General features: G+C 38.6%; 1 protein-coding gene across 2 annotated transcripts in view; it reads left to right on the plus strand.

Annotated features, from left to right (window-relative positions):
• Window positions 1–6,064: 6,064 nt before the first annotated feature.
• Window positions 6,065–24,013, plus strand: part of LOC131299502 (MAP3K epsilon protein kinase 1-like) — a 31,441-nt gene continuing 13,492 nt past the window's right edge. The window contains exons 1-12 of one of the 2 annotated variants that reach the window (XM_058325084.1): window positions 6,065–6,386; window positions 7,736–7,870; window positions 9,986–10,006; window positions 10,447–10,520; window positions 10,627–10,717; window positions 10,835–10,918; window positions 14,019–14,120; window positions 21,391–21,522; window positions 21,784–21,855; window positions 22,410–22,513; window positions 23,278–23,383; window positions 23,542–23,949. In XM_058325084.1, coding sequence (XP_058181067.1) covers window positions 6,327–6,386; window positions 7,736–7,870; window positions 9,986–10,006; window positions 10,447–10,520; window positions 10,627–10,717; window positions 10,835–10,918; window positions 14,019–14,120; window positions 21,391–21,522; window positions 21,784–21,855; window positions 22,410–22,513; window positions 23,278–23,383; window positions 23,542–23,949 — 1,389 coding nt within the window. In that variant the 5' untranslated portion in view covers window positions 6,065–6,326. The remainder of the gene's footprint in view (window positions 6,387–7,735; window positions 7,871–9,985; window positions 10,007–10,446; window positions 10,521–10,626; window positions 10,718–10,834; window positions 10,919–14,018; window positions 14,121–21,390; window positions 21,523–21,783; window positions 21,856–22,409; window positions 22,514–23,277; window positions 23,384–23,541; window positions 23,950–24,013) is intronic. The other variant, XM_058325086.1, reaches the window with a different exon arrangement.

The raw sequence follows: 24,013 nt of genomic DNA on the forward strand, positions 1-24,013 counted from the left end.
GTAGGTGGCGAATGAGTGATGTGCAGAAATGAAATGACAGTACAACAACAGTCTGTTTCAATCACAAACAACGCCACATGGTGCACCAAGATACCTAGCACGGTTTTTCGGTACACCACACGGTGTACCTTTTCATTGACAACCCACTACTGTTACTCAGAACCTCGCACGGTATACTTGACTACATCGTACGTTGTTCCTCAAAACATCATATGGAGTAGCTTCAAGCATATTTCAGAACAGTTACGTATTTTCAGGATAAAGCAAAACATTGATCCAAATAGATTTCTTATTATTTTTATTGGTTTTTGTTTTTCATAAAACAGTTTGCAAACCCTTTTGATGCACTTGATCAATGAAAATGATCATGAAAATCTCTTTTAGAAAATAAAAGACATGGTTTTTAGACGAAACTTCATTCTGAAACGTACCTGCAACAATCTCTCAGTAACATTAGCGTAGCCACAATGGATATATGTGATCAAGACAAACAACACAAATGAATGATGAACAACATAACACCATATGTCGTATTCCACTACATCGTGCGGTGTATCACAACATTGCATGATGTAGTGTTTCCAGTACAGTCACTGATTTTTGTTTTGTTTTACTTCTGAAAATGGTTTTTAAGTCAACAATTAACACAAACAAGTTAAATGCGACTGCAAAAAGCTTCCCTTAGTGTTAAGACTAGGTTTAGCTCAATGAAAGTTACTTTTATACCTTCGGCTTTGAGCTTGGATGAGGATGGATGAGTATAAGTTTGAAATTCGGAGTGGTGGAGTTCTAAAACCAGTAGTGTGCTGAGATTTGGAGGGGAAGAATAATATAATTTTTGTAGAGATAGAAAGAATGTCAAGAGAATGTCAGAGTAACTTTCTCAAGACTTTGAGAGGTGTCTTTCATATACAATGAGGGGTGTATTTATAGGCAAAAGCCAAGGAATACCAATGCAAATGGGGGAGGTGGCTTCTAGGCCGGCTAGAAGTTATATTTCCTGCTAAACTGTTTTTCAATTATGGCTCCAACAAGCGTAGCTGACAACTTTTTGAGCCAGTCAGAACTTTTCCTAGAAACACTGTGCGGTATAACTCAGGACCACGTGCGGTGTAGTAAAATTTACTACACCGTACGGTTTAGTAAGTATCTCGTGTGGTGTTCCAAGTCCAGTTTTGGGCTTTGGCTGGCTTTTTGGGCTTTTCTGATTTTTTTGGGCTATAGGAGTCCACATTCAAGCTCTCAAAGGTATTGTACATTTATTTCATCATCGGGGAATTTAAAGAACCTTCAGGGTCTGAATTGGGGTGTTTACAATAGGCCCATTTTGGATGATTGAAATCTTCAGTAGGAATAGGAATGTGATTATTATGAATCAAATTCTTTTATTGAGTGGGAATAGGAATATGATTACTTGGAATAAAATTCATAGGATTATAATGCCTAAAGTAATTTCATTCCAGTATTTGGATTAATTTAGTAATCTTATGCACGAATCAATAATTTTGAAATGTAACGACTCTGATTTTCAGTAAATAAAAATTTCGTTAAATATTCGAATTTCATTTTTATTTACTTGGATTGCTTTTAAAATTCTTTTAAAATTCTAATAATCCGTCATAATTAGATTTGAGATGTTTAAAATTTAAAACTCTTACCCTCGGACAATCTAGTCATTTTTCAAGGACAAATATGCTTGAAAAAAGGCACTTGTATATTTTCCTAGTGAGTAACTAATTCTTGAAAATTATATTTCTTGATTAGAAATCCTATTTGGCAAGTAGAATTAGCTTTCAACCAATTAGTTAGAGAAACCTAACTACCACATCACCTAGTTACATTTCTCTAATCTTAGATGAATCTTTTTGACCATTTTTGAGCCTTGTGAACCCCTCTAACCCTTATGGAACCATTAGACCATTAGAAGTAATCACTTTGCTTCCAAAAAAAGCAAACTTAGTCTTACCATGTATGCAAACATAAAACTAATAGTCTTGAACCTAATAAGTCACCCTCCAAGGCTTACTTTCCTAAATTTTCTCTCTCTCTCTCTCTCTCTCTAGTACTATGTATATCTTATACATATATATATATACACATAAATACATACATATATGCACAAAACTTCTTATAAGGGCGCCCTTACCGTATTACGGTAAGGACGTCCCTTTCCCGACCAATTTGCGATGATCTGAGCCGCTCAATGTGTTCAGAACGTGATTTTAAGGGTACCCGCGAGAAATCAACAAAAAAAAAAGACCAGGAAGGGCTTGATCCGAGCAGTTTTTGTTTGTATTTTATCGAACGGTTCAAATAAAAACTGCTCAAATCAAGCCCTTCCCGGTCTTTTTTTTTGTTGATTTCTCGCGGGTACCCTTAAAATCACGTTTTGAACACATTGAGCGGCTCGGATCATCAAAATTTGATTGGGAAAAGGGAGAAAAGGGGAAGCCCTTACCGTAATACGGTAAGGGCGCCCTTATAAGAAGTGGACTGTATATATATGTATGTATAAGATATACATAGTACAGAGAAAGCCGAGAGGGAGAGAGGAGAGAGAGGCCGAGAGAGAATGAGGGGGAGAGAGAGTGAGTGTGTGCATGTGTTTGTACACTCTAGCAAGTTATCTCTTTTAGCCAACCTCACACTCAATCTAAGTACAATTTGACAACCCATTTCTAGGCTTCTTTAAACATAAACCTAGCCAATCATTTTCTTATTCCTTGCAAGTAAACCCTCCTAGGACAAGATAAGGCCAAAACCCTTCATGATAACCTAGATTTTGAACCTAAATTGGATTGACAAGTCATGACATGCTTGAAAGGCTTGATTGGACAAGACCATGGAGCAAAAAAATGAGAGAAAGAGAGGGAGAGGGAGGCCAGCTATGAGAGGGAGAGAGAGAGAGAGAGCGCCAAATTTTGCTATAAATAGGATCCCTCACTTGCCATTCAACTCACACCTTCATCCTTCAACATCTCTCTCTAGAAATCCTTGTGTTTGTTCTTTGTTCTTTTTTGTTCTTGGTGTTCTTGAGTTTCTTCTTAAAGTTCTTCAAGAAACTCATCATAAGCCGCCACTAAACCACCACTTGACCACCCTCTCGATTCAAAAAGTTTAGTAGTTTAGCAAGAACTAGTTTCGAGAAAAACCTTTCTCTTTCGAAGCTTACCGTAGGTAGTCACTCCATCCGATAGTCGACTTACTTTCTGTAGCCGCCCTGCCGCCAAGAAGAACAGTAGAATGCCTCTACTCATTTACTCTAAGTATATATAAAAGTGTGTATATTGTTTGAGTGATTAAAATACATGAGAATTTGAAAAGTGTTTACTAATGTTTTGAAAAGAAAAGAGAGTATGTTGAATATATTGACTTTATTTTTCAGAAAAACATATATTGTTTTGAACTTTCCTAAAAGAAAGAAAGAACGGATTTTCGAAATATAAACTTGATGGCAAAGTATTCGCATTTTGATCTTAGGATGGTTATGAGCGTGTATACGTGTTTACTAGGATTTCTTGTTTTAATGTGCGACAAAGCATAAGTGGTTTCCATTCCAAAGGTGTCCGTTCATGTGACACTATGCTTTAAGAATGTGGTAATTGTTTGAATGTGATTCCGTAAATATGAGCATGATAAAGTAATATAGAGTTAGATGATCTTGCTAGTTTAGTTTCAAGATTACAATGAATGATTTATATTATAGTGTACAAAGGTCCTACCGCGGAGTCTTTGCATGAAAACAAGACACAGAAATCGAGAAAGTAGAAACATGACACTAGGGTGTGGTTAATGCAAAGATGTGATTTGAAAAAGAGAAATGGTTTAAAAACCACAATGTGGCCGGACATGGTAGCCCATTGTGTGGTGTGTGTGCGTGCGCGCCAATGGGAATCTGGGACGGCGGAACCATTGTGAGGATACTCGGAAGAACGAAACGGTAGAATCGAGGTTGGGTGTGTAACTTGGTTATCCGCGGAGATGAGTCAATTCAAAGTTTTGTGTGCCAATGAGAACCCAGGACAGTGGAACCATTGTGAGGATATTCACGAGACCGGAACGGTGGAACCGAGGTTGGGTGTGTTAAAAATGATTTTGAAAATGTTGATTTGGTAAATGAAAGGTGAAACCAGTGACACAGTCTACGAAATATCGAGTAGGAGAAACTCATAAAATCATGGATACCAACGTTAGTTTAGATAGTGAATGTGGATGTGTCATTGTTAACTATTTTGTCAAATATGCATGTATTATGTGGAAATCGTTAGTTTTTTTGTCTATTGTTTGTAAGTTAATGGTTAGTGGGTATAGATTATTCTATTGAGCTTTTGTAACTCATGATGTTACCTTTGGTGACCCCGACATATTATATTGATGGCGAAGCTGGTATAATGAGTCAGACCTTGTAGATGAACAGGGTGAACTCTGCACCTTAGAAGCTTTCGGAGCCGAGGAGCTGGCTAGGATGGAGGAACAGACGAGGCAGTAGATAGAAACCCTAGTTTTCCTTCCGTGTTTTAATAAAAGAACTCTTGTGAGAGTTATGATGTAATAATGAGCCAGACTCTATTTAAGTTTCCAATGAAAATGTTTATTTAACGTTCTCAAAATTAGAGGCGTTACATGAAAATTTATCAAAGTCAATATATATATATATATTTATTGATTGAGCTAGGAATCCAAGATTCTCTAAGGAAGAAATCAGATTCTCACTCAATCTGGTAATGTGATTCCTAGTCGGATGCGTCGTCGGTAATTACAATCATATTCTTGTCTCTCCCATACGAACATGGGAATTTTGAGAATGTGACATCACATTCCTATTCCTTCCAAACGTCAGAATCATGAAAGTATGATGTCACATTCCCATTCTTCCTCAAGAGCATCCCTATTGTAATAAGCAATTGAGTGTGGATAAATAAATTTAACAACAATGTTAAAAAAATACATCATATTGTAATAAGCAAAGTTACAAGTCTTTTAGTAAATAATCAAATTTTACTTATTCATAATAAAACTTAACAATTTTTACCAATAACCAAAACTCAATAACCAAACTCAAAACTCAATAACTCAAAAGCACCTCACATTAGAATCGTCTAAACGAAACGAATAATTTGATGTGGTCGGGTGCATGATTAGAACTCGTTTGCGATTGGACAAATGTACATTGTGTATTGTGTGTTGTGGAGATTTCTTTGGTTAGAAATGTAAAAATAACCAATGTGGAGGTAGAGGTTGTTAATTTTAATAATGAACTAAATGGGTAATCAAATGCTAATGTGACACATTTTGATTATTACCATTGCGAATGCTCTTCGACTATCCACAGTGGTAGAATCAAAAGCCAATTATTTTTAAAGTTGACAATATTAGTGTAAAAGATGACTCATAATGGTATAATCAAATTTAGCAATATTCTTAGAAATAATCAAATTTTGGGTATTGGATAACCAAAATTAGCAACCTTTTTCAATAATCAAAATTTGTGAACTCCACACCATAAAAGTTAACTAGTTCCAAATTTTGTATACACGCGTGTTTCAATTGGTATTTTTTTCTTCTCTTATTCGCCTACTTTATATCTTATTTACTTTACATATAAACTATTTCTCTTTCTTTCTCTCAAAAAGTGAAACTCATATTTTTCCATCATCTACAATTCAACGTATCATTTTCAGATTAAGATATTTCACACTTCTTTCTCGTTTCTATTTTTTTCCCCAAAAAATTCATAACAGGAGGGAAGAAAGTCACCGATTTTTCCTTAAAATTAAGAAAAAGAATCGATATATTTTTGCTAAAAAAATCCCGTAAATGGAGAGAAGTGAATAACAAAAATAGAAGGGGAGAAAGAGTGAAATTGTAATAGACCCCTATTTTGATTATGAACTTGAAGTGACCATCGTAAAATTCAATATTATTGAGTTTAATAACCTCTTAAGTGAATAATTAAAAATTAAAATATCAATTTTTGATCATCTTTTTTAATTATATCCCTGTGGACGGGCTTAGGTGTGTTTTTTTTGTAAATTAACTACTTGCTGAGGTTGGTGTGATTAACCATACTTCTTGTATCTCCTGAAAAAAGGAAAGAACTTTTAGAACTCCACCAATCGGAGTTTCCGTTGCTGCCCGTGTTTCCTCTCTCTTTCTATCAACGTCGGAGGTTCGTCCTCCGATCAACTGAATTCCTCGCCCCCTGCTCTCCCATACGGCAATGGAAAATGGCACTCGCCATTTGTGAAAACCATCCTCCAAAGAAACCTGAGGAGAAAGTTTAGAAGAACAAGAGGAAGAAGAAGAAGGAAATCGAAGGAGGCACAATGTCCCGGCAGCCGGCGACGTCCGCCTTCCACAAATCCAAGACTCTCGACAACAAATACGTAAGATTTGTTCTCTATTCATCTCTAGGGTTTTTGATCTCTCAATTTCCTAGGGTTTTTCTCTCGCACCTTCTGCTTGCTTTCCGAGAGAATTGAGGAGAAAATGGAAAAATCAGGTGGGAATTATGAGAATTGCGTGCTTCTGTGTGCTATATTTTCGGAAATGTGTATTCGATGTTTGTTTAAAGCTTTACACTTGAATCCCCTTACTTAGTGACCAAAACTATCAGCCCAACTCGGCATACTGCATTCATCGATTTCAGTTCATTTTCGTAAAACAGTGAAAAAGAGACAGCTGACCAATAACAACAGGATATTTCTTCTTTTTGCGGGGAACACTGAAATATTGTTTTCTCAAAGGTCATACATTTCGTAGTTTTGGAACCGGAACTTATGTGGAAGAAAAGCAAAAATCGACCAATTTTCGACAAATTGTTCCAAGTCTTATATTCCTTTTCAAGATCCACTTGGTGGTGGATAAGGCTACAAACGAGCCGAGCTTTAGAATGATCAGGTTCATTTGTTAAGTTTTTAAACTAATTTGTTTCGAGCTTGAGCTCAATGAAAATTTGACAAGCCGAGCTTACCTAGGTTTGACTCGAATTTGAACTTGTTCACGAACCTTAAACGAGTCAAACATATTAGATATTTATATTCTTATACAGGTCTAGAACTGCAAATAATTTTTTTTATTTTGTACATAAACAAGCTCATACATATATAAAATTTATAAAAACATATTGAAATTTAAAGTTTATAGTACTTTCAAAAGTTTATATATCTACAAGTTATAAAATTTTCCTTATTTACATGTAAAATGTTTTCAATGTTATATGTGAAATTCGTATGAGATATATACCTATACACTAGGTTCGCGAGCCTAATTGAGTCGAATACTGTCAGGTTCGGCTCATTTATTAAACGAGCCTGAAATTGAGGCTCACGTTTAGTTAGTTTAGCACCCGAATCAAACTCAAACGAACCTTTATGGAGTCGAGCCCCGAACAGTTCACGAATGGCTCGATTCATATGCAGCCCTAGTACTGGTGGAGAAGTATCAAGACTTGGACATGTGGATTTTTGGGTCGAAGTAGAACTTGATTCGATCCTGTAAGAATAATGTAAAGTAATATTTTTTAAGGATATCTCTGCGCATTACTTGAAATACGAACCACTTTAAAGCAGAAAAATGAAGTTATTCTTGCTTGTCTCTCCAGTGATTGCGCAATCTGGTGCCACCTACCGGATATTTTTTAAAATCTCTTGAGATGAACTCACACTTACCTTACACTCACTAGTTACCATTTAATCATGTTGTTTTCGAATTATTGGCATCGTGATTGTTGTAGATGCTTGGAGATGAGATTGGTAAAGGAGCTTATGGTCGAGTTTACAAGGGTTTGGATTTGGAGAATGGAGACTTTGTTGCGATTAAACAGGTGTCTTTGGAAAACATTGCTCAGGAGGATCTCAATGTTATAATGGTATGATCCCTCTCTATATAAGTAGGTGCCAGTGTATTCTCATTTATCTTATTTGCCAATTTTGTTAAGCTGGTAGGTTTTTAAAGCGTAAATCTGAGGTCATTATGATCCCTCAAGCTCTTTTTGTATGATCCCTCAAGCTCTTTTTGTATGGCTAAGTGACATGTTTGAATGTCAGCTTATGACCCCTAGTGCTCAACCTGATGGCTTAAGACCTTCTGTCGATTTCCCCAATAGAGTCATGCTTGTGTCTTCTTACCTATTAGAAATTTGAAAGTCTTAATGTTGTCTTGTGATCTTTTTGGAACTTAGACGTTGTTTGATGACAAACTTAGGCTCTTAGAGAACTCCAGCCTTTACTCGTACTTAACTGAATTTGAGCAAAAGCTTCATTTGATACGTATGATGCGAGTACCTAGGGGTTATCCGTATCTGATACGGAACAATACCGATACAATTCCCTTCTAGAAGCACCCGTGCTTTATACTCGCTTCTGGCAGTGTATTTGGGTTTGCCGTTGGGAGCCTCTTTCAAATCAAAGCCTGTTTGGGATTCTGTTGTGGAAAGATTTCAGAAAAGATTAGCGAGTCGGAAGTGTCAGTACATCCCTAAAGGAGGACGATTGACCTTCATCAAAAGTACGCTTTCTAGTTTGCCTACGTATTTCATGTCCCTGTTTGCTATTCCGGTTTCGGTAGCGAGGAGGCTTGAGAAAATGCAAAGGGACTTTCTATGGGGTGGCGTGGGGGATGAGTTCAAATATCATTGAGTGGACTGGGATACAGTTTGTACTCCTATTAGAAGGGGTGGTTTGGGAGTGAGGAGATTGAAGTTGTTTAATCAAGCTCTATTGGGTAAGTGGTTGTGGAGATTTGCATGTGAAAGGAAAAGATGGTGGAGAAAGGTTGTGGTAGCTAAGTATGGATGTGGATAGGGAGATTGGTTCTCTCGTAATACTAGCGTGCCTTATGGGGTGGGGCTTTGGAAAGGTATTATGAATGGGTGGGATGTTTTGCTAATAATATTCGTTTGGCGGTTGGAGACGGGAGAAGGGTAAAGTTCTGGAAGCATGTGTGTGTGGTGCGGAGATGTGAGCTTTCGGGATGCTTTTCCGAGTATCTATTCGTTGGCTAGTGACAGGGATACTCCCGTTTCTGCGTGTTTTCACCTATATGAAGGAGCGATAGTATGGGATATTCGTCTTCGTAGGGAGGTGCAAGATTGGGAGGAGGAGGAGTTGATGGTCTTGCTTGCTACTGTATATAGTATCCATGGGATAGGAGAAGGGGGTGATGAGCTACGCTGGGCTCTATCTAAATCAGGCTCCTTCTAGGTGAAATCATTTTACCAAGTGCTAAGTGGGGGTGGTGATTCTTCTTTTCCATGGCGGGGGATTTGGAAAACTAAGGCGCCGTTGAAGGTGACTCTTTTTGTGTGGTGTGTGGCCCAAGGAAAAATTCTTACAATTGACAATTTGATTAGAAGGCGGAAAATCATTGTCAATTGGTGTTGTATGTGCAAATGAGATGCGGAGACGGTTGATCATCTGCTCATTCATTGTCCGGTAGCTTGGGAGCTTTGGACTTTGGTGCTTTCTTGGTTTGGGATGCATTGGATTGTGTCGAGAAATGTCATGGAACTTCTTATTGCTTGGAAGGGTGCTAGTTTGGGTAGGAGAAGGAAGAATTTGTGGGCTATGATCCCGCTTTGTTTGATGTGGGTCTTATGGCGCAACAGAAATTCGGGAGTTTTTGTTGGGGTGGAAAAACCTCTAGTTAGGATAAAATCTTTCTTGGTGAATAGCTTGTACAGTTGGGACAAGGGAGATTGTTTTCCATCCCTAGACCAATTTTTAGACTGGTTTGAGCTTTTCCTTTCTGGTAGTAATGTATAGGGCCTTTTTGTTTTGTGGCCTTCTTTTGTATAAGGACGGCATTCCCTTAATGCCTTTTCTCTAATATAATTATTTACTTATCAAAAAAAAAAAAACATTGTTCATGATATGCTTTTATCTATAATGCATGATTTATTGGTTTATTCTATTTCTTTTGTCTAACAAGAATTTGCTTTCATTTTGCATAATATGTCGTTGGTTGGATGCTTTTATTGTCTCAGCAAGAGATTGATTTGCTCAAGGTATTTTTTTCCTTTTTGAATGAACATAAAGTATAGCTCGTTCTGGGTTTTTTGCTAATAAGTTGGTTTGGAGTGGAAACTATGCATGTGTCACTGGTGATGCACATGCTCCATGCTTGTAGTCAACTATTAAACTTGTTGCTTCTTTTAGATATGCTAAAATTTCTTTACATAACGTGTTGATTGTGGCCCTTCCCCTTCTCAGCATTACAAAAGAGTGTGAGTGGTTGATTCTTTTTCCAAAACTAAAGGTATCAGAGACCTTATGCATTGGATTTTTGGAAAATCAAATATTGGTCTCGCAACCTTCCTGTACTCAAGTGTATGTATATGTTGTGATGGCCATTTGTGCAAATGATTATCTACCTCACTTAAGCTAGACCAAAATTGTATTTGAATTGCATTACAACATGGTTCATGGGGAGTTTCTGTTGTGTCAGAATTTGAACCACAAGAATATTGTCAAATATCTTGGATCCTTAAAGACAAAGACTCATCTCCACATAATTCTGGAGTAAGTATAGTCGAATTTTCATCTATTTTAACTGATTGATTGCTGACCTTTTAGGGCTAACTGTGTAAAAAACATTGCAATCATGTGTTGAATTTTGTTTGAATAGGTATGTGGAGAATGGCTCACTGGCAAACATTATTAAGCCAAATAAATTTGGACCATTTCCTGAATCGTTGGTAGCTGTTTATATTGCCCAGGTATGACTGTTATCTCCGAATTTATTTCCTTTGGTCTGGGTTTGATTTGGATGGCTTCATGCTTGTTTTTGTTTAGTTTTTTTTTTTTTTGAAATGGGGTGTCTTGCTCATTACCAGGTATTGGAAGGCTTGGTTTATCTACATGAACAGGGTGTTATTCATCGGGATATCAAGGGTGCCAACATATTGACAACCAAAGAGGTGCAGTCCAATTCCTTTAAATATTAGGTTTATTAGGTTTTGCAAAGCTTGGTCAAATGTTTATGGGTTACACATGCTCTGGCCCAAACTGTACCACCAACCTACCTGTTCCTCCCAAGACGAACGAAGGTGGGATTCAATTCCACGTCATTGTCATTTCCATTAAGCGACTTGTCTGGTTGCTTAGTTGGCACCATTCTTTGGTTGCTATTTTAGACTTAGTCAGGTAAAGGTCATTTCACATTACTTCCTCCTCCTCCCTCTCTCTCTGATATACTATTTTGTGATTCCATCTGACCTTCTCCTCTGTCAAAAGTTATTGTTTTTGTATCAGCTCCAATTTTTTTTTTTTTGTGTGTGTGTTTGCAAAAAGTTGTATGAAAGGTTCGGCCATCAGTTTTACTCATCCTACTTTTATATCCCGATCTTAACTACTTTCTGGCAGGTTTAGTGGGCCAATTGTTTATGAGATGTCTGGTTTAATTTGTGCATAGTGTGATCGAATGCTTTCAGTTGCCAAATGATTGGGTGAGGGAGATATTCTGGGCAATCAGGGCATTGGGTTTATTGATTAGACTTTGGTTTATTGCTGCTGAGTGTAAGTCTAGTATGGAGGTTCATATGTATAAAGGATGTGCGGATTATACCATTCAAACCATTAAGGAAAACTGTCGTCCAACTCTACTGGCTTCATATTTCGCATCTTCCTTGCTGTTGTCCCGTTGCCATGTGACCTTTTCTTGTGGTCTCCATCACACTTCGAGGTTGCGCCATGGAGGGGAAAAAATGATCAAAGAAAAGGATGCCTGTCTATCTATCTGGTGTTAGCATGATGACATGTCGTGCAATGATACTGGGCTGTTGGTTTTGATATCATGACTACTGTAGAACTTGGATCTAGGGATGTGATTGAGCACTTGGTCTTGACAGATGTGGCAATTGACGAGTCTGAAACTTTGCTTTTGATTGATGCACAATTTCAACGTTCTACATAGGCTTTGTTTTTTTGGGGTCTTTTTCACTTCTCAGGTATTGATAACAAACATATGAAAAATAATGGCTTCTTTAGATTGAAAAGGAGATATTACATTGCGAACAAATCAGGCACAACTGAAACAGGTGCACACTTGCTGTGCCTTACAGCTCGGTGCGCCTTGCATGCCTCGGGTGCCTTGCTGCAGTACTTATTTGAGTGACCTGCTGTATGTGCACCTCTCTCAGGGCATTTGTAAAGAGCCTATCATTGGGATTCTTTCCATGGAAAGCTAATACATGGAGTTAATTAGAGAGTTCATAAATGTAAGAAATCCGTCTTATTGGCTATATAAGAATGAAAGAGGTGTGGGAGAGTAATCTTTGAAGGATGTCTCTCCTTTTTTTCCGATTATCCTTGTCTCTTTTATGTAAATTGTTCTTAGTCTTCTTTTTCCTATTTCATTTTTGATTTTCCTTTTTAGACTTTTGGAACTTGGTAGGTTGTGAGTGTAACACTGTAACTCGGTTCTAATCCCCAAAAGGTGCTTTATTTAATTTTTGAGTTTTCAATTTGTGCCAGTCCATTCTCAACGAATTTTTTTGTTTAGCCTATCGATTGGTTTGATTAGGATCTCTAGCATCACAGTTGTTGAGCCTAACCATTGCCTATACTATTTTTGTAGAGTGCTTAAGTACTTGCATATCGCTGCACAAGATTCTGGGTTAAGTTCTGTAAGAGGAAGGAGTTTTGCTTTAGGATTTCGAGTGTATTGGACTGACATTGCTAGCCTTCACAAGTACGGAATAGTTGCTAGTTCTTTAGAGATGATTTCCTTGAGTTCTCTCCTTAGCTACTATTTCAGGTTCTTTCTGTGTGGACCTAAAGGCAAAAGTAAGGGGTGGTTTGGCTTAATAAGTCACTTCGATTATTTGTTTGTCTTTAATCAATTTTTTTCATCTGTGTTAGTTTTGCGACATATTTTTGTGGATTATTGTTTCGTCTTGAGGAGAAGTATCAGAAAAATATAATATTATGGACCGAACTCAAAATTCTTTGAGTAAAGACAAATAATCCAAACTGATCTAACAACTGCAAACAAAAAATGAATAAAGACAAAAGAATAATCCAAGTGGCTATTAAGCTAAACCACCTCTAAGGAGGGGTGGATTGATTAGAGCTTAATGTGGTGGTGTTGAGTTTTTCTTTTTGTGGTGAATGGTATGGAAATCAATCTTTTCACTTTTCCCTATCTTGTGGAGAACAAAGAAGGAGAAGCAAGACTAAGACTTTTGTAAGGTTTTAGCTAGGTCGCCTAAATAATTAAAACTCACTAATCTCCATATGCTAACCTATTAGCATAACTGGATGGATATGTTTCTCGTTAAGCTTACTGACAATGACACTTTTTTTTTGGTAAGTTCTGACAATGACACTTAATTTAACCTAAGTAAGTTAGCCCTAAACTCGATTAGTGGAGGTCCTGTTTACTTGTTCCTCATTGCATGATCTTTTGCCTTCCATTGCTTTTATGATTTCAAATATTTCAATGGGCTGTTTCTTTTCATGCCATATGCTCATATAATCTCTTATTTGATGAGTGTTTTTAGTAAATCAATCTCTTCTTATTGTTCTTGGCTAAAGCCTGAACTTTATCTCCTTCGTTTACGATTTGGTTTCTGTATTTGCTTTACTGACAGGTAATTTGACTTGGATTGAGTTGTTGGAGAGGTTACTGTGATTACTGACCCTAATGTTCCTGTTGGAATTTGTCCACATCGCTTCATTATCACCTTGAAAGCTAGTATATGAGCCTGAGCAGCCTCTCCACTCATTGCCAATTGATTTTGAGTTGATGCTTTAACAGTTCCCATCCCATCTCATGCAGACATTAGATTTCATGAAATAGTTCCTTTCTGTCTATTGGCGTTCCAAGAAGTTTATGAACTAGTTAGTGTATTATATTATTTAGGCAGTGCCAAATGCCAATCATTGTCATTTAACCTACTTCATCTCGTTTGCTCTCTCATTTTGCTGCATTGGATCAGTTAGGGCAGTGTACACTTTTTTTTTTACCTTTTGACTGGATGCTGTTGAGTGGTTGATTGATCTCATTTATGGTTTCAGGGTCTTGTGAAACTTGCAGATTTTGGGGTTGCAACAAAACTAACTGAGGCAGATTTAAATACACATTCAGTTGTTGGAACACCATATTGGATGGCCCCTGAGGTACACCATTGGTTAAGTTGTTATCATTATCTATAACAAATTTTTTTTTTGGTAACTAGATTTTATTTCACCAAACCAAATCAAGGAACAAAGGGCCAAAACCCCAGGAACAAAAACAAATTTAACAAAGGCAACCCAAAGCACCTAAACAAATAAGGGGCTGCCTAAACTACCAAACCAGCAAAAAAAAAAAAAAAACCAGAAATCTCACAAAGACCCTCTCATAAATCTGCCATTCCCTGCAGCAGAGCCTATTTTCATCAGACCTCTTCACATTATGCCAAGAGCTGAGATAAAGTCTGATATCCCTTGTGATTCGAGCAATAACATCCTCCATAGCACTCAAAGCTTGCCTAAAAATCCTCGCATTTCGTTCTAACCAGAGGTGGTTGAGGACAGCAGCGACAGCTAACTTAGGAACAAGATGATTCAACGCACCACCAGACTGAACGGCAAACCAGCTCACCTCTTGATCAAACGGAAGGGGAAGTCTGCTAATCCCAGCTTTCTCGAGAAAATATCTCCAGACTGAGCTAGCAAAGCTACATTGAAAAAATAAATGGCTATGCGATTCATTACCTGAGTGGCAAAGAACACACTCCTCATTCACCTCAATCCCCCAACTCCAAATTCTATCTTTTGTAGCAAGCCTTCCCAGGATAATCAACCACTGGATGATAGCCCACCTTGGAACATGGGCCTTAAACCACACCACTTTGTGCCATGAAACAATAGGTCTATGCTGCCTTAAAGCATCCCATGCTGATTTAACAGAAAACTGACCAGTCCTAGTCAAAGTCCAAGACACAGAATCTTCTTCATTCACCTGAGGAAGGAGAGTAGTAGGGGTATGATCAAGGATCTCTCTAGTCACACCAGATCTGCCCCTAGGCCAACTCCAACCTCCATTCACAATAATGGACGGCACTTTAGCTTGCAATGCTACACCCAGATTATATAAGAGCCGCGCACCAAACCTTAAGAAAAAAGGCCCAAGAGGGTCCCAATTGTCTAACCACAAAAAGGTGGAAGCCCCATTTCCAATCCTGTACTTGATCCAAGGCTGTACAAGAGGCCTAAGTTTAAAAATCTTCTTAGTGGTCCAAGAAGAATTGACAGGAGTAGGCATGAACCGTAAATTCTGTCGCTTGATCACGTACGTATGAACCCATTTAACCCATAGCGTATCGGCCTTTTGAGAAACAGCCCAAAGATGTTTTGACATGGCTGCCCGTTTCCAGTCTTTAAGAACTTTGAAACCAAGCCTGCCCTCCATCTTAGGAGAGCAAACATCACACCACTTAACCTTGGCTCCACTAGACTTCAATTCAGGGCCAGACCAGAAGAAGGCCCTAGGAAGTAAGAACCTTCTCTATATCATTCAGAACTTTTTGAGGGAGCACAAAGGTACACTTCAATAGATTTAAATGCTAAAAAGAACAGAGTTTACCATTTGGGCTCTCTCCCCAAAGAAAGCAGCTTGTTAGACCAAACTTGAACCCTGCTAATAATTTTGTCAATCAGAACCTGGCACTCATTATCTATAACAAGTTCACCTCTTAGAGTATTTCAGGCTGATTTTGTTCTTCATGATGATGTGAGAACTTATATGTTGTGGAAGCTAGATGTTTTTTGGTTTGTATGGCATCTTTTGCTTCGCCATGACAGAAACAGTATTTTCTGATAGCTTGAAGAAGTTTTACTTCTGTAGGAGGATCCGTACGGCTAATAGGAACTCTACTGTGGGGCAGAATTTACACGTGTACTTAGTCACAGTAATTTCTATTTTTGGTATCTTTTTGCTGAAAGTAATCTTTGTAGAGTTTTTTTCGTTTATATTCCTCCAACTATTCACCAATTTTCTACTTAGTCCTCCAACTATCAAAAACATTTACTTGGTCCTCCAACTATTCAATTGCAATCTATGTTGTCCTCCTTGCTAACGTCTGTTAACTTTCTAACGGAAAAACTGAGTCCGCCAGCAATCCAAGTGCAGAAATGTCTTTCCCCTCACTCCTATCCATTTTGGGTTATATATATATATATAGTTATATACATACACTCCATCCTCTCTCTTTTAACGGAAAAACAGAGACCACCACCACCAATGAGGTCTCTCCATCCCTTCTTCGATTCCTCACAATGCCCACTACTTATTTGATCCCTCCCTGATCCCATTTCATACGTCCCATTTCCAAAAACAAACCAAAAAATCCCACAAAAAAAAAAAAAATTGATAGCATCTCCTCTGTATCAACATCTTCTCTAATTCCTCTCCATTATCTTCCTCCTCCCACTCTACTCCCACACCTACTCAGACCTCGAAACCCTCTTGAAGCTCAAGTCCTCAATGATCGGACCAAACGGGTTTGGACTCACCGACTGGGTCGACTCACCCCAATCTTCTCCTCCCTCCCACTGGCCACTGCTCCTCTGGCGTCACATGCGACACTGACTCACAAGCCATCTCCCTCAATGTCCTCCGTCACCTCTCTACAGAGTCATTCCTCCCGACATCGGTTGCCTGGACAAGCTTGTGAACTTCACCCTCACCGCCGACAATCTCACCGGCTTTCTTCCCGCCGAACTGTTGAATCTGACACGATCAGGTTCCTCAACTTGTCCAACAACTGGAATTGTGAACTTACAGTTTGGGGTATGCTCTACTCTTTGCCTTAATCAATCGTCCATTGCAGCCAACTCCTTCCCTTAAGACTCCATCGATCAAGATTCTGGGTTTGCATGCGTAAGAATGGTATGGAGTGATGAAGGAGTCATAACAGAGTATGACAGATATAGAGTTGTTTGTAAGTGGATTTGTGTGGAATAGCATTTTTTCCCTTTGAGTTGTGGGAAAATTGGGCATGTGCTTCCCACGTGGAATTTTCCATGAGAAAAGTTAACAGAAGTTAACTTTTGGACAACATAGACTACAATTGAATAGTTGGAGGACTAAGTAAACGTTTTTGTTAGTTTGAGGACTAAGTAGAAAAACGGTGGATAGTTGGGGGATATAAACAAAAAAAACTCAATCTTTTTATTCAAGTTATTGATAATTGACCAATTTTTTTTTGGAAGTAACTTAAAACGGAGTGTTGTTTTCTTACTCTCTTATTTTTAAATATGCTGTTTGTATTTCTCCAATATCTGGGGCATAATTTAGTTTCTATTGTCTTTGAGACACTATTTTTTAAGGGAAATTTTGGATACTATTTACCAAAATGTACTATTTATCAAGAAAAAAAATGCAGGAGTAACAAGTTGTGGATGCATAACTTTTTTTTTTTTGGGTAAGGTAAAATTTTGATTGAAAACCCACATTACACAGTACAGGGCATACCCCAAAACAACAAAACAAAGGGGCATTCCCCAGGAAGAGACAACATGGCACAAGGCCAACCCCCTATCTCAACAGAAACAAAACAAACAACCGGGAATTAAGAGAAGACCCTGCTTGAAATGTTCCAATCCCTACACAGCAATCTATTGTCATCAGACCGCCTAATGTTCCTCCAAGAGTTTACATATCTACGAATATCCGAATCCACAGCACGTATGATCTGGTTTGGATTAGACCGTATGGCTTGGAAAATGCGCATGTTTCTCTCCCTCCATAAATGGTACACAACTGCAGCACTAGACAGCTTGACCAGAAGGCTTCGCAAATGAGTACCACCCCTATGAACATTGATCCATTGGATCTCTTGATGCAGAAGGAGGCAGGGCTTGTAGATGCCATTTTTTTCCACAAAATGCTGCCACACACAATTCGAAAAAGGACAACTAAAGAACAAGTGCACATGGGATTCATCAGCATTATTACAAAGCACACAAGTAGCACAATCAATAACTCCCCAGCTATGCAAACGATCCCTAGTGGCCAACCTCCCGAAGACACATAGCCACTGAATTATAGCCCACCGAGGAACATGATGCTTGAACCAAACACTATTATGCCATTCAACTTCAGGGGCAGTAAGGCGGAAGGCATTCCAAGCTGTTTTGATAGAGAAAACCCCAGTGGGAGACAAGCACCAACGAACTGAATCTTCACACAACACATTAGGCAAAAAGGAACTGGGAGTATCCCTCTCAATAGCCCTGACAACAGCAGATCTACCATTCGGCCAATTCCAATTGTTCCCAGCAATAACAGAGGAGACTTTAGCAGAGGAGGCTCTACGTAAAATGTTACCTAATCTTTCACCAAATCTTTGAAATAAAGGGCCAACTGGGTGCCAATTATCCCACCAAAGAAATGTGTTAGAGCCATTACCCACAATACATTTAATCCAAGGCTGGACCATGACCCTAAGTTTAAAAATCTTCTTGATTGTCCAAGAAGAAGAGACTGGAACCTTCATAGTCCACATGCATTTAGTTTTAATCACAAACATATGGACCCACTTGATCCAAAGAGTATCAGCTTTTTTTGCAAGAGCCCATATGTATTTAGTCATGGCAGCAACATTCCAATCCTTTAATCTCCTAAATCCAAGGCCTCCTTCAGGTTTTGGAAGGCAAACAGAGTCCCAACTGACTTTAGCTCCAGAAGATTTCATATCAAGCCTTGTCCAAAAGAAAGACCTAAGAATTCTCTTCACATCATTCAGAACTTTTTTAGGAAGGACAAAGATAGAAGTCCAATAGCATTGGATGCTGAATAAAACAGAGGAAACAAGTTCTGCTCGACCACCATAAGAAAGGAGCTTATTGGACCAAGACAAAACTCTGTCCAAAATCTTTGTGACTAAAACCTGGCAATCAGACGCAAGAAGTCTAGAAGTAATAAGAGGAACACCAAGGTACTTGATAGGTAAAGTACCCTCAGAGATAGAGAGAATGCTTTGCAAATGATTCTTCATATCAGTAGATACCCCAGCAAAGAAAACAGTGCTTTTCATAAGGTTAGGCTGGAGCCCATAATATAAATGGAAATCCCTCAACAAATCATGGACTAAATGGAAGGACTGAACATCAGCCCCACATAGAAGAAACAGATCATCCGCAAAAATTAGGTGAGAGATGCCAAGACTCTGGCAATTTGGATGGTAAGAAAAGGAGCCACTAGCAATCCTGTGATCCAACAGAGTTGAAAAAGCTTCCATAACAAGAAGAAATAAGTAGGGAGAGAGGGGATCGCCTTGTCTCAACCCTCTCTTCCCTGGGAAGTAGCCTTCCAAACCCCCATTAAGCACCATTGAGTTACATAGCTGTAGAGACACATTAGCTAATCCAACGAATAAACTGAGAGGGAAACTCCATAATAGTCATGACTTCAAATAGAAAAGCCCAAGAAACTGAGTCATAAGCCTTCATCAAGTCTAGTTTCATGGCACATCTAGGAGTGCTATCATCCTTATGGTAATTATGAACCAATTCTTGCATAAGAAGAATATTGTCAACAATGGATCGTCCTTTTATAAAAGCAGACTGATTAGGATGAATAAGAGAAGGAAGGAGGGCTGCAATCTAGAGACCAAAACTTTGGACACACACTTGTACACAACATTGCAACAAGTTATAGGCCGGAAATCTTTAACAGTGCAAGGGGCACTAACCTTGGGAACAAGGGAGATGGCAGTAGAATTCCATTCTCTCAGCATAAATCCAGTCCTAAAGAATTGCTGAACAGGCAAGACAAGATCAGAGCCAATCACCTCCCAATTAGACTAATAGAATTTAGCATTGTACCCATCCGGCCCAGGGGCCTTGTCACCATTAATAGAAAACAGAGCATTCCTTATCTCTAAAGCAGTAACATCTTGAATAAGAGACCCCAGTATATCAGTTGAGACTTTATTCCGAATAGCACTCCTCAGTTCTGAAGAGAGCTTCCCAGTAGAGGGGAAAGCAGTACCCAACAAGCCCTGGAAATAGCCCAGTATCTCCTGCTTAACTTCTTTAGGGTCCTCAAGTCGCACCCCCCTTGAATCTATAATGCTCAGAATCTTATTTCTAATCCTGTTAGATGCCATTTTCTGTTGAAAAAATCTTGTATTGTGGTCACCCAGAGAGAGCCATTGAACTCTTGACTTTTGCTTCTTAAACTCCTCCTCTGCTAGACTAAGCTCCATAAAGGTCCTTAAAACTTCCTTCTCCTTAGCACAGAGAGCAGCATCAAAAGGATTGGAGAAACACAAAGACTGAACCTGAGACAACTCCTCTCTAGCCTGAGCTACCCTTGAATAGATATTAGAAAAGCATCTTAAATTTAGATCTGTAAGAACAAACTTCAATCTCCTTAACTTGAGACTAAAACGTAGCATCATGGATGACCCTTTAAAATTTAAGCCCAAGATTGAGCAAGCGAGTCTTTGAAAGAAGAATGCTTCATCCAAAAATTAAAGAACTTAAATGGCTTTTTACACCTCAGTTCAGGCATGATGGTAACTATCAAAGAACAATGATCTGACACTCCTGGAGCAAGCAATACGGCCTCTGAGTTAGGGAACTCATCCAGCCAAGAGGGGTTTATCAAAGCCCTATCAAGCTTCCTCTTATTATCCCCCAGATCTCCCCTTTTGTTTGACCAAGAAAACCAAAACCCTTTAGTAGGTAAATCCTCCATTTCCAAATCTTCTAGGCAGTTATTAAAATCACCAACAGCATTACTATCAAAACCTTCTAGTCTTTCAGCCCTAGCCCTGACTATATTATAATCACCAACCATTATCCAGGGAGAATCCCCACAAACAGAATTAAAAACCCTCATTTCTGCCCAAAGCCGCCTTCGCTCAACAAAACTGTTGGAACCATACACAATGGACAAGTAAAAGAATTTTGAAGAAGCAACAATCTGGACTTTAGTACAAACCATTTGATCAGAAGTCTGAAGAACATCAACAATTAAACACTGAGGGTCCCAAGCAACCACAATCCTAGCGACAGAGGAGGAACCCAAATTATGAGAGTAGGACCAATGAGCAGGAAAACACTTACCAAAGGTAGTACTAATATTATTGGCTCTGACTTTGGTTTCAAGAATACCCATCAACTGAAGTTTCTGGGAAGAAATAAAAGAGTACACCTCTTTTTGTTTCAAAGGGTTATTAAGCCCTTGAATATAATAGTGGATGCATAACTTTGATTTTACTGATTGCAATAGTGGGCTCAAGTCACCACATTAAAGGTTGCGAGGACATTTTTTTGGATATCATGGTGTTCAGTTGAGCAATCCAATGGATGATGTCATCTAATAGTAATTAAGTAGCTCATATGTGATGGAATCATGAATATTTGCATCTGATCGAAATTCAAAATGCTTCAGGTCATTGAGATGTCAGGGGTTTGTGCTGCATCTGACATATGGAGTGTTGGCTGCACAGTGATTGAACTTCTTACATGCGTGCCTCCATACTATGATCTCCAGCCCATGCCTGCTCTCTTCCGAATCGTCCAGGTTTCTTTTCTTTGTTTTATACAGTTGTTTGTCCTGCTCTCACGATGAAACAGTCGTGATCCCTAAATGCCTTGTTACTTGATCTTTAATTGTCTTTAGCAAATGGAGTCCATTTTTTTTCATCTGTTCATACTGGTTGGTATAGTCAAGAATATTGCTTATTATCTTTCGGGAGTCAACTGGACTACTTTGATATTTCGTATCAGATTTGGAATCTTTGAAATAGCAACAGCAACTTGATTGTCCTTTTTGATTTCTCAGGATGAGCATCCTCCAATACCGGACGGTCTATCTCCCGACATTACTGATTTTCTGCGTCAATGCTTTAAGAAGGTGAGGTAGAGGAATTATCAAACTCATACTCATTATCTACATGTCATTTCTCGACTCATATAAACTGAATGGTCGTTCATCCCATTGTACGAAAATTCCTCGGACGTACTGTGATATTGTTGCTCTTCTTTTTCAAAACTGAGGGTGGGAATCTATATTAGGAGGGTATAAATGACAATATAAAAACAGTAGACGTCAATTGTGCTAAGTGTGTGCAGTTCTAGTAAGTATACTTAATACCAGCGGGATCTCGATTCCTACTAAGCCTAGTCCGCGAACTAAACCTAAACTTTCTAGTTGATCCAACTGAACTTGACTAGCGGGGAAGCCCTTCCATGTGTGATTATATGTATATTGCCGTTTCTCTGGCCAGTCAGGTTATATCTTGTTTGACTAATTTTATCCTCTGAAGATGGCTGAGTTGGCATATCTGTATTGTTTTACCTACATGTCCAGTGTTGTTTCTGCTTGTTAGTCTCAGTTTTGGTAATTTTCGCATCGAACTTCCAAGTATATTGTCAACTGCATCATTTGACTTTCTGTACATGTTTCAGGATGCTAGGCAGAGGCCTGATGCAAAAACATTGCTTTCACACCCTTGGATACAGAACTCAAGGCGTGTTTTGCAGTCATCTCTCCGTCATAGTGGAACAGTTCGGTAGGTACTTTAGTTTTGAGTTCTACTTATTATCAATGATAGTTAATAGCTATGTGAACATTGAATTGCTTACTGTCACATCCATATCTAATTCAAAGAGTTCTTTCACAAACTGATTGTAACTTCACCCTGCGGACACGTTAACTATATGCTGATGTATCTTGTATGACAACTTTTCTTCGAGTTTACAGGCATATGTCCATGTTTGTTTATCAAAGATGTGTATGGCATCGTAGACATGTATACCCTTGTATCCTCTTATATGCAAGCGAATAAAATACACAAGTACTAGACAAAATAATTGCAGTGATGGTCTTTTTGAAATAAATAGCCATCTTGATAGATGTTCTGTTTTTAAAGGAAATCTTCCTATTTTTAGCCTCCTCAATTTGTGAAAAAATTATGCATTGAATTTCTGTTCGTATATTGTAACTCTTTTCCAAATTGAAGGACAGGTCATATTAACTCTAACATGCTGTTTTGCCGATCAAAAAAAAAAACTTCTTACTTGTTGGCACTCAAATAGCTGTGAAGGAAATGCCATTCTGCAAACCTGGTGTAGAATACCCCATCTTCTATATATTTAGTTGAAAATTTATACATGATATCGGGAATCCTTCCGCTATTTTGAACAAGTTTTCTTTTAAGAAAAATATGAGGGTGTTTACTTATGAATGCGGTCTAGATCAGATTTGTGAATTGCATGCCCCCCTCGGTAACATTATGTGGAATAATGAAAGTAGGTATGGTATGCCTTTTTACAGAAATGTTGAAGGAGATGGTTCATTGGAAGCTGAGATTTCAAATGGAGATGATCAGAGCAGTGGTGAAAGCCCTTCAGCAGAGAAAATAAAAGTAACTTGCTTTGGAGTTTGAAACCTTGCCAATCTTACATTCGGACCATTATGATGTTGCAAGTTCTAGCCCTGTGCTAAAATTGGCAATGGCATAATTAGAGCATGATGGAAAGCAGCTGGAACTGCTAAATTGTTTTGTTCCAGATAGTGAATGTCTGTTTTGCATTTCAGGTCTCAGGACAAGGGTTTTCTCCAAGAGATGGTACTGATGTAGGCAAATCTGGTGAAGATAACGGCTCAAACAGTGGTCCTGTCGAGGAAAGAGCAGATGATGCTGTTGATGATGTTTTGTCGGATCAAGTTCTCACCTTAGCTATCCATGAAAGGTCACCGCTACATGCTACCGCTGTTGGATTATCGACTGGTAGTGATATGGCTCCCTCTCATTCAGAGGAGCTCCATGAACCTCTGCACAAGTGTGAGGATGGGGAGGTTTTGGTCAATGGCAAGATGGAATCTCCTAATTCAAGAAGTAAAAACATCACAGCAAAAAACCTCGAAGGAAACGGAAGTTCTATACATATGGAGCATAGATCATTTGGTTTTGGAACAAAAAATTTGGATTATAGCCCTCGGAAGGTAAACCCATACTTGTTTCTGTTTTCTTCTTTACTGTACTTGCTGGGCAAAGGGTTTTGGTGTT

This window comes from Rhododendron vialii, chromosome 9a, assembly GCF_030253575.1.
Source record: "Rhododendron vialii isolate Sample 1 chromosome 9a, ASM3025357v1".
Classification (NCBI taxonomy): domain Eukaryota; kingdom Viridiplantae; phylum Streptophyta; class Magnoliopsida; order Ericales; family Ericaceae; genus Rhododendron; species Rhododendron vialii.